At 38.8% G+C, this 11,475-nt stretch overlaps 1 protein-coding gene and 1 long non-coding RNA gene across 2 annotated transcripts; one reads left to right on the top strand and one right to left on the bottom strand.

Annotated features, from left to right (window-relative positions):
• Positions 1-232: 232 nt before the first annotated feature.
• LOC126587217 (putative serine/threonine-protein kinase) lies at positions 233-3,669 on the bottom strand. Its single transcript, XM_050252253.1, has 7 exons — positions 3,458-3,669; positions 3,134-3,339; positions 2,886-2,998; positions 1,754-1,964; positions 1,420-1,657; positions 1,085-1,235; positions 233-855 (listed from the first exon to the last, which is right to left on the bottom strand). The coding sequence occupies exons 2-7, from the start codon at positions 3,213-3,215 to the stop codon at positions 532-534; spliced, it is 1,119 nt and encodes a 372-aa protein (XP_050108210.1). The 5' UTR covers positions 3,216-3,339; positions 3,458-3,669; the 3' UTR covers positions 233-531.
• Positions 3,670-9,896: 6,227 nt separating this feature from the next.
• LOC126587230 (uncharacterized) lies at positions 9,897-11,213 on the top strand. Its single transcript, XR_007611012.1, has 4 exons — positions 9,897-10,271; positions 10,355-10,452; positions 10,536-10,633; positions 10,809-11,213. It is a non-coding gene; the product is annotated as an uncharacterized LOC126587230 (long non-coding RNA).
• Positions 11,214-11,475: the final 262 nt, after the last annotated feature.

The following is an 11,475-nucleotide window of genomic DNA, read 5'->3' as shown; positions in this document are numbered from 1 at the left end:
CACAGCACAGCCGCTTATTCTCACAGCAGTTTTTTTTCAAAACACAGCAATACCAAACCAGCCCTTAATCAAGTTGGGTACAAAATTGTGTTTTTGTTTCTGCATTTTAAGTTCGGACCCTTTGTTTGGAGTTTACAAATATTGTATTGTCCGAAGTTTTCCATGGCTCTTTTACAAATACGCTTCTCAAAACTTTCTTAGACAAAAAAATATGAAGCACTATTTAGAAAAATAAAAGTGAAAACCCTCGGACCCAACTATTATGGCATCCGACATTCTTGCTTTGGTCAAAAGCATCTTATATATCTATCTTTTTCCTTCTTGTTTGATTCTTTAAGTATTTCCCGCTAATATTAACCGTCATCATGGCTACACAAATTAACTACTTTTCAGTATCTCGAATAGGCCCTACTCAACATGGCTAATAAAAAGAAAAAAATCGTGTAAAAAGGTTAACGAAAACAATGGTATGAACTGTTGAATGATTTGTTGTGGATATGCAGATAGGACGAATTGCAATTACATTGTTCTTCAGCGAGGTGTTACTTGGGTTATGCTGTCGGGGACGGAACTCATCTGATAGGTAGTGGTTTCGGAACCTGATTTTTTACTCAAAGGCCCGCTTAGGCTCTCTGCGTTGTTGAAGAAACCCGGGGCTGTAAGTTGCTTCTCGTTGATTCTGATGTTTCTCGAGAGCATGTCAACAACCTGGTTCATCTTTGGCCTTCGGCTTGCTGCTGCTTGGGTGCAGAAAAATGCCACCTTCATGTACCTAAGGACTTCTTCCTCGGGAAACTCTCCCATTTCCGGGTCAGCTAGCTCCAATAGTCTCCCTTCTTCATGGAGCTGCCATGCCTAGTGAAGAAACGAAAGAGTTGTAAAAGAAAGCGGAATAAGACTGCGAGCATGATCATGGAAAAGAACGTAAATAGAAACTGAAACAGGTACAAAAAATTATAAGAACTCAGCTGCTATTGAGGCACAAAAAAATCGCAGTATATAACTGCGCATATGATCATGGTAAAAATGGAATGAATCCGATGATGCCAAGAGTTTTGTCGAAAAATGGAAATAAACAACGCACCCATTCGAGCAGAAGCTTTTCTGTCCCACCCCAGTTTTCCTTGGCACTGCCTCTGCCGCTTACTATTTCAAGAATAAGAACGCCAAAACTGTAAACGTCGGCCTTGAGGGTTAACTGACCTCCCAATGCATATTCCGGTGCCAAATAACCACTGCAAAACCGAAACTAAATCATAAGCAGCTATATTCTCATACTTATCACATAAACTCTCTATAATGATTGAATTAAGCGAGGAAAATAGTTACAATGTAACATAATCTCCTAACTGAATCAATCATGGAAAATAGAAGGTCAAATAACGAATAGCAATCAACTAGAAATATGAAATAACGTACGTTGTTCCCGCAATCCTTGTGCTGATATGAGTGATGTTGTCAGGGAAGAGTTTAGCCAACCCAAAGTCTCCAATTTTCGGGTTAAAATCTCTGTCTAAAAGTATGTTACTAGCCTTGATATCTCTATGTACAATATGCGGCACCAGTTCTTCGTGAAGATACGTAAGACCCCTGGCAGTACCCAGGCAAATGGCCGATCTTTTTTCCCAATCCAGTTGGATGGTTCTACTCGTTGGACCTACAAGCAAAAGGAAAATAAATTAGACTTATAAATCCATCCTTCTGTACATGTACCTTCAGTTTTCTTTACATGCTAAAGAATTTGTCCAATTACCTAATAGTGCATGATCAAGGCTTTTATTTTCAACATATTCATAGACCAAAACTCGATCGGCTCCCTGAACACAGCACCCTATCAACTCAACAAGGTTTGGATGCCGGACATTTGAGATAGCGTTAATCTCGTTTAAGAATTCACGGACTCCCTGCCTCGACCGAGCAGCAAGTGTCTTGATAGCAACATGCTTTCCACTTTTCAGGACCCCCTAGCAAAACGTAGCTAAACAACTAAAGATAATATGAAATGCCATGGACGAAAACCATCTACGTATTCTGATTAATGCAAAATCACTATTATAGTTTGTCCTTTGAAAATTAAGATGGCTTTTTAGCTAAAATGGTCCCTGAGATTTGTATAACCCCTTACTTTGATCCCTAAGATTTGAAATCGATTGAATTGGTCCCTGAGTTTGTTCACAATCAATCATTTTGGCATTTTCATGAAAAATCTCCATAAAATAAGGATAAAATAACAAAAATACCTTCAATTTTTGTCAAATCATTTTGGCCTATTATTTATTATACTGATGGTAATTTTGTCATTTTGATCCTTATTTAACATAACTTTTCACTAAGAGAACAAAATGGTTGATGGTGGACAATCTCAGGGACCACTTCTATTGATTCCAAATCTCAAGGATCAAAGTGAGGTGTTAGGCAAATCTCAGAGACCATTTTGGTTAAAAAGCCAATTAAGACCAGCAAGGAAACCTTGGAAACTTCTTGAAAAGTCACAGAATTCAATCCAAATTGGTGGCTAGCATTCTTAATCACCACATGATCTAAAGCAAAAACAAAATACAAGGAAGATACAAAATCCTTTTTTTTTTTTCTTCTCAAATCTTGAACTACAGGTGAGAGTTTTCACCATACGAAACAATGCATCTATGTGTTAGAAGAACATAAGGATAGAACTTGAAGCGTTCTTAAAACGCAAACCCAATTCCCAGTGTCAGCTATCAGGTTTTAAGTGCTTGATGTTTTGAGCCAACTCATTGATCATTGCAACAAATTGGAAACAAAACAACATAATTCAAACCACAGATATCATGAATTCTCAAAAAATGGTGCAAACTTCCCAATAGAACCAATTACAAGATATCTGCATAATCTGAGATTCTGAGTACCTTGTATACAGTTCCAAAACCTCCTCTCCCTATCTTATTACTCGAATGGAAATTATCCGTCGCCAATCTTAATTCGTCGTAGGAGAAAGCCTTGGTATTCTCCAGCAAATTCTCTATGCAACACACAAAACAAACAATCAATCACATAACAATGATGGCCCAGCAGATTCACACGAACAAAAACCAAAGTATGGAGGTAAAAAAGTAACAAAACCAAAGAGCGTGGAACAATTTATTCATGTCCGTACCATCGTGATCACGGCCAAATCGACCAGAACCAGAACCCCTTTTCCTGAAAGCAGCTGAAGCACCGAAGCAGCTGCAACTCATATTAATTTGTCCACAATAATCAAATTCTGCCTTCTGGGTCCTCTCAAATTTTCAGAAAAACAACTCCCTTTCGATCAGAGAGCCCTCCCTAATCAGATTTGGACCGACCCATGTTGCCAAAATCCTAAATTTCACAACCAAAAATCTCAAAAACTTCAACCAAAAATAATGAAACTTCTTAAGCTTCCAAAAGTTGCAACCAAGAAAATCAACAAAAAAAAGAAAGAAAAAAAAAACCCCACCTGGTGGATTTGCAGACTATTGATCAAGTTTCGATGTCCAGAATCCTTTTAGCATCTGTTTCTGGCAGCAGCCATGGAGAGCGAGAGAGAAAGATTCAATCTTTGTAATATAAAAAAGGAAAGGAAAGGAAATGGAAAAGGAGAAAGCTTTAGTGCCCGTCTCTCTTGGTTTTAAAAATCACGAGTCGTAGAGGCACTCTAGTGCTCTGTTTTCTGTTTTTCTTAATTGGGCGGGCGGAGTTTACTGCTGCTGCTCAAAACTTGAAAGCGACCATTTTACTTCCTTACCTCTTTTTTTTTTTTTTTGCTCAAATTTCTTTCCCTCTCTGTGTGTGTTTATTTGTGTACTCATAAATTGCGAAATTGGATACACTCCGGATCTTAGTGTCTGAAACCTATAGATCAATTCATCTAACTTACACAAATTTAATCAAATAGTACCCATTAACTCATTTTCCTGGCCCGCCATACAAAATCAACGGCTCAATTTCTTTTACACACCAATCAGCGAACTCATATGATTTGATCCTTAGACTCCGAAGACTAAGGTTCGGAGCTGATCCAATTCCATAAATTGAATCATTAATCATGACCCTGTTGGCAATTGGATGACATCATTTTTCCTTTTCCTTTGCTCATAATGACATCATTATTCATTTTTTCTTTCTTTCATTGGAACATCGATTTTGATTATTCGGCGGTTACGTATTTTTTTAAATTTCAGATAAGTATAAAAGTAATCTATTTTTGCCCCATTTTTGTCACTTGATTCATGAACTTATGTTATGTAATGAGAGAAAATATTAAATTGGTATATCCAGTCGCAAGAGTTTTCTCTTCTCTTACGAGCAAACGATTTAAATCAACCTTTATTTTTTTTCATTTTTTTCAAGATTATTTTTTGATGACTTGTTAAATGATTTTCTTTCAAGTAATGTTGAATAAGTTCATTGTTCCTTTTTCCTACACAAATTTTGAACAAATTTTTTTTGGTCCATGAAAATAATAATTCTTTCTTTGAGTCATGGTTTTGAATAATTAAACAGCTCATAAATATATAGCAAACAAAATAAGTAGATGAAAATAGACTAATTAAGGCACTTTACAGCACGCAGCAGCAGTGCCATTATTAATCCTTTTTCTCTCTTTCTAGCCTCAGTGCATTTTTATCCCATTCAAATAATGTTCGATATATGTTGATATCTGTTGATCAGGTTGCTGTGATATATGTTGATATTTGTTGACATTTGATAACATGATTTGGCTAACAATAACAAAACCACCAAATGTTCGAGAAAATGACTCAGTAAATAAATTGATTTTTGTTTTTGTGCTTCGCGCTCTATTTCTATCTAAAAAACTTGAACCTTAACATTGAGACCCTACAAAGTTTGAATCTTAGATCTGCCACTACATGTAACTAGTCTATAATTTTTCGTATGAACCCAAGGAATTCAAATGTAAATGCACGGCTTTTTTATTTTAGTATTTAATGGTGGTGTTAACCAAGATTTTATCACTATTAAGGCATGCAAAGGAAACTTCGTATATTGATTACAATATTTTTATCTACATATTTCACGACGAGTTCTCATATTTTGTAGGTCAATCGTGCCCTATACTTAAGTTTAATCTCAGGTTCAGTGTCCTAGAGATAATCTTAAGCCCAAATGCAATGTGAATGCAAAGGGAAAGTAAAGGGTGCTCGACTTCAAAGTCAAGGACTCAAGTGGTTCCATGCATTTGAAAAATATGTATGTCGTATTTTTCATGATGTATGTTTCCACTTAAAGGAGACAGATTTTATATATTAGTCTTCCAAATGGCATCAACTACGACAAAGTACGGATGTTGTCAAACAAGACCAAGTTATTTCCTCGATAAATATATATACATACACATGTCACATCGATCTTTAATGATACAGATTGTTTATTTTGTAAGTCTCAATTCATAGATCATTCTTACAAAAAATTAATCTAATCCGAAACTATTTATCTCTTTAATTGTCACAATCAAATTTTAATATTTTTTTTTAATATAGTGTTCGTTAATGTCTTGAACTCTGATTTGGCTAATATTTTGTTAAAATGCCCTATGAAGTGCAACTTGAAAAATACGTAATTCGTATCGATAAATTTCAATATTGAATGAACTCCACAACTAATATCTATTTTTTGAATTCCTTCCCTTGAAGAATCTGTATTCATACATAAATATGAGTGTGTGCGTGTGCGTGTGCGTGATTTGTCAACGTATACGGCTGCATTTGATTTGTCTGCTGCCGCTTGTTAGGGTTCGATTTTTCAACGGTCAGCTTGGAGAATAATTTGATGCATCTGGTGATTTTTCCACCACAAAATATAGACATCAAAATGAGATGTTATATATGCCATACAATTTAGCGTGTTTTTTTCTGCTACATTTTCGTTTTTGAATGCATACTCTTTGTTGGTGCTCACATTGTAACACGTCGTACTACAATATAAAACATAGACATTGAGGATCTTATCGGTCATTTTTTTTTAAGCTTTAATGAAAAAAGTTCACGGTACTGTTCACTTTAACGAAAAACCACATTTTTACACTAAAAAGTCAATTCTGGTATTATTCACTTTACCCTTTATTTTGTTATTGTTGATGCACAAAATCAGCGAAGACTTTGGTACAACAGAAAGTGTCAGGTTTTGTGACCTTCGCTTGGTTGCTTCGGTCACTAGTGAGGATAAGTACGTAAATGAATAGAGACAGAGAAGCAAACACAGGATGTACGTGGTTCACCCAGATTGGCTACGTCCACGGAGTAGAGGAGTTCTTATTAGTAGTGAAGGGCTTATACAAGTACAAAGGATCAAGCTCTCAATTTAGTGAGTTCTTATGAATGATTTAACACAAATGGCATTAGGCAATATTGTGGGGGAATGACCCCTATTTATAGAAAAACTTGTAGCTTTGTCACATTGACATGTGTCATGTTATGATTGGTTCTTGATGTCGACACGTGCTGCGCTCTGATTGGCTTCTAATCTTGACACGTGTCGAGTAGTGATTGGCCTCCTGGTCGGAGGGGAACTCTTCTGGGTCCTTGACAGTATAGCGTTGGCCGGTGCTCGGTAGTTTCGGGATTGGTCAAGTATGGTACAAACAGTGCTCCCCTAAGTTCCCGAGTGAGGGAAACTCCTCGGTTGGGGACTTGCAAGATCCAATCCCTTGAGTAATCACGAAACTTCTAAGTACCGAAGTGTGGTCTGATCTTCATCTGCCCTTCTCTGGAAGTACCTTTCCTCCATCCGGGAATGGTGTATTTAGCTGATGTTGACGCACAAGGTAATGTATCAATTTCACTTGAAGCTTAGTTGTAGTTTCGGGCTTAGTCAAGTGTGATACAAACCCTATAGTAGGAGTCCCCCAAGTCGCCGAGCTAGGAGATCTGCCGAAAGAGGTGACAGACAAGGTAAGCAGTCAAACTTCCAAGTAAGCAACCCAGGATCAGAGGTTTGACTTCGGCTTCCGGTTGATTGTTCTCCTTCTCCTTGTCTCTCATTCAACTGCCAGGATAAGGAGAAGCAAATGGATAAGAGATGATATGAGATACTTTTGCTTTTGAAGAAGTAACTTTCCACATGCTTATTCTTGAACTGTGCTGGAGGGTTTTCTGGTGCCCTTCAGAGTATAAGGCCGACTTAAAAATTTGAGGGTCAAAACAAGTCCATCAAATCTAGAGTACGTTCGACCTTGATGACATGGGATACTTTTGCTGTTGACGGAATAATGAATGTGGTATGGAAAGGTGTCGTGCTGTAGTGATCTGTTTCAGCTCACCGTTGAACCTTCTGCTTCAATCTTTTGCATGGCAGAAGTGGTGTGCAACCTTTGCATTTAAATGGTCCTTCAGAACATTCCTTCATAGTGACTCATCCACGCTTGGCAGCTTCAATGTAAAGAGCCAATATCTGATCAACTGTCATGAGGCATTTGCCGGTGGAATTCTTGACCTTGACAACAGTTGAGGATGAGTACTCGAGAGCAATGCTAAGTAAGCAACCAGGCAAAGGCTCCAGGCAGTCAGTTCCAAATTGGAGGTTTGACTTCAGGTTCCGACTGACTGCTCTCTTTCTCCTTGTCCTGCAGGTGTGGACAAGGACAAAGACAAAGACAGGGAGAAAACATGATATGGGATACTCTTGCTTTCGACCCTGATGATATGAGATACTCTTGTTCTTGGTGTGGCTTATTTGCTGAGGTATTATCGGGGGGGAATAAAGCTGAGTATTTCGAGAGGTTATGTTGAGGGTGCCTTTTCGAATGCGAGAAAGGGTTGAGCATTTTTGCAGGTTTGCCTGTCCGTTGAGGAGGGAGGTCAATGTATATAGGGATTTCCCAATAACAAGTAGTAATGATATTCCTTTACCCTTCTTGGTCACAGCAATGTAGTGGGAGCTGCCAGCTTCACGTGTTTTAATTTTGTCAGAGCACTTTGAAAAAGTGGTATGTGGTATCTGGAAAGCTGATGTTACGTGTGAAGATTACAGACAAGCTCTATCTAAGGAAATATGGCTCTCGAAGTTCTGAGAGTTGTGCCTCTTCGGTTTTCGAACAAGCAATCCCGTCGAGGATCTGACTCTCGAGATTCGGAAAGCGGTGCTACTCCGGTTTTTGAGAAAGTAATTATGTTGGGAGTCTTTTCTCGAATGTGAGTAAAGGTTGGACGTTCTTGCCAACCTGTCTTGCCGCAAAACACGGAGGTCGACACACATAGGGACTTTCCAGTTGTCAAGCAGTGGTGCTGTTCCTTTACCCTTATGGGTAATAGTAGGGTAGCTGGAACTTCGAAATTCTCGTGCCTAAACTTTGTCAGAGATCTTTGACAAAGTTATATGTGGTACCCGAGGAGTTGATGGTGCATATGGAGAGCGGTGATTGAACAGTAAGATTCACGTGCTTTCTACTTCACCAGAAATCTTCGACAGATTGCCCGTAATTTCCGCAAAGCTGAGTGTGCATGTGACAGGTGCTGACGAGGCTGAAAAAGCAGGTGCTTCTTCGATTTCTGAGATCGGCCCTCGTGGTCTCTGAGCAGCCCAGCTTTTGAGAAAGCAAACGCCTCTTCGATTTCTGAAGCTCCGTCGAGTGCAGATTTTTATAGAGGCTGGCATTAAGTTCCACAGCGCACTTGAATCTCTACCAGTAGAAGCTCATTTCTTGCACTTCTAAGATCTTGATTTGTCTGACCTCTTCCCTCTTCAACACATTTGAAAATGTCTGGACCCTCCGACCGTCGTTTTGACTTGAACCTTGGAGAAGAGACAGCCACGCCTTCTCCAGACAACATATGGCGCCCATCCTTCATATCCCCTACCGGTCCTCTTACCGTTGGGGATTCTGTGATGAAGAATGATATGACCGCTGCGGTGGTGGCCAAGAACCTTCTCACTCCCAAAGATAACAGACTACTTTCCAAACGGTCTGATGAGTTGACTGTTAAGGACTCTTTGGCTCTTAGTGTTCAGTGTGCAGGTTCTGTGTCTAATATGGCCCAACGCCTATTTGCTAGAACCCGCCAAGTTGAATCATTGGCTGCTGAAGTGATGAGTCTCAAACAGGATATTAGAGGGCTCAAGCATGAGAATAAGCAGTTGCACCGGCTCGCCCATGACTATGCTACAAACATGAAGAGGAAGCTTGACCAGATGAAGGAATCTGATGGTAAGGTTTTACTTGATCATCAGCGGTTTGTGGGTTTGTTCCAAAGGCATTTATTGCCTTCGTCCTCTAGGGTTGTACCTGGTAATGAAGCTTCAAATGATGAACCTCCAATGCCTCCTCCTTCTGGGGTTTTGTCAAGTACTGAGGCTCCGGATAACCACCCTCCGGTGCTTTCTCTTTCTGGGGCTCTACCGACTGCTGAGACTTCCCCTAAGCAACCTTTGTGAAGGCTCCCTTTTGTTTGTTTATTTTGACTCATGTATATGTACATATTTGTGGCTTATCGAAAATATTAATAAATAAGCTTTGCTTCATTTCAACATATTGTGTTAAATACACCAAAGCCTTCTTCATAAAGTTCTTTGAATTTTTGCTTTTGTTGAAACCTGTATTGTTGAAGCTTTGTGAGTGAAGCATGTAGTTTGAGGTAGTGTTCCCTTAATTTCCCGAGTGAGGAAAACTTCTCGGTTGGAGACTTGAAAAATCCAAGTCACTGAGTGGTTGTGAGACTGCCGAGTATCAAGGTGCAGTAGCATATGGTGGGAGTCCCCCAAGTCTTCAGGCGAAGAGAGTTGCCGAATGAGGTGTCTCGCGTGTTACTAATTTGTCAAAGTAACGAATCTTTGTTTCGATGTCACACATTCGTATATGCTTTATCTAAAAATATTTCCAACTTTTGTGTGTTTGATGCTGCATGCTATTGACTAGACAAGATCAAGTGCAATTAGTAGCTTTTCTCTCTTTTTCATCTTTTCTTTGGTGGAATTGCTTTTCGTTTCCACTAATCAGCCTGAGTGAATGCAAGATAACACCTTTCTCTATAGCTCAGATTGCAAAGTCGTCTTCATGAAAGTTTTTCCTTATCTTGTGAACTACAACATATCCAAATTTGAGATCCATCGGAGTAGTACAACTTCAGAAATTCAAGTATGATGAGTAACTGTTCATCAATGTTCTGTTAATCCGTCAGACTTGTTGTGAGCTTCGAAACTCCATTTTCTCTTGTTCAGATCAACATACTTTCTTCATCGAAGTTGTTCCCTAACTTGTGAACTACAACATATCCAAATTTGAGGTCCCTCGGAGCAGTAGAACTCCAGAAATCCAGGTATGATGAGTGACTGTTTATCATTTGTCTGTCAACCCGTCAGATTTGTTGTGAGCTTTGAAACTCTATTTTATCTTGCTCAGATCAGCATGCTTTCTTCATTGAAGTTGTTCCTCAGCTTGTGAACTACAACATATCCAAATTTGAGATCCCTCGGAGCAGTATAACTCCAGAAATCCAGGTATGATGAATGACTAGTTATTATTTTTCTGTCAACCCGTCAGATTTGTTGTGAGCTTCGAAACTCCATTTTCTCTTGTTCAGATCGGTATGCTTTCCTCATTGAAGTTGTTCCTCAGCTCGTGAAATACAACATATCCAAATTTGAGATCCCTCGGAGCAGTATAACTCCAGAAATCCAGGTATGATGAATGACTGGTTATTATTTTTCTGTCAACCCGTCAGATTTGTTGTGAGCTTCGAAACTCCATTTTCTCTTGTTCAGATCGGTATGCTTTCTTCATTGAAGTTGTTCCTCATCGACTCTTTCATAACATATCAAAAATTCAGGATGAACTAACGGTTAAATATTTCCAGATCTTTGAAACATCACAACAGCTTCGAAATCTGCAAGAAGCCGACTATCATGTTTGGAGCTTCAACACTTTAATTTCCGTCGCTCAAACAGAAATGGGTCCTTCTTGAAAGTTGTTCATATGCTCAAGAACTATAGGGTGTCCAAAATTCAGCTCCATTGGAGAAGAGCAGAGGTTGCAGAAATTTGATAGATGAAAGGAGGCGGAAGAGGGAGAGAGAGAAAAAGTCTCTTGGGTTGGATTTCTATTTTGGGGCAGATTCCAATTTTTGTAGCACCTTCATTATTGATAAATTGCTTGTACTTTTGTCCATTATGAAACTTGGGACTTTGGCTTGTTGTTGGATCTATTATAATATGTTTGGGAACATATATAAGTGAATAAATAAGAAGGAAAATTTTGGGCCCTTGTGGGTGTAAAACAAAAAATGTTTATGTTTACCCAAGTGTTTTTGTACAAGTTCAAGGGCATCTTGGGTTTTGTGAACAAAATTTGTTTATTTGGACCAAGGTTTTGTGTTGAAGCTTTGTAGGTGAAGCTTTGGTGTTGAAGCTTTCTAGGTGAAGCTTTGATGGTGAAGCTTTGTAGATGAAGCTTTGTAGATGAAGCTTTCTAGGTGAAGCTTTGATGGTGAAGCTTTTCGGGTGAAGTTTTTTTTTTTTTTTTGG

Source organism: Malus sylvestris, chromosome 10, assembly GCF_916048215.2.
Source record: "Malus sylvestris chromosome 10, drMalSylv7.2, whole genome shotgun sequence".
Taxonomy (NCBI): domain Eukaryota; kingdom Viridiplantae; phylum Streptophyta; class Magnoliopsida; order Rosales; family Rosaceae; genus Malus; species Malus sylvestris.
This window is presented reverse-complemented; position numbering and strand designations above follow the sequence as displayed.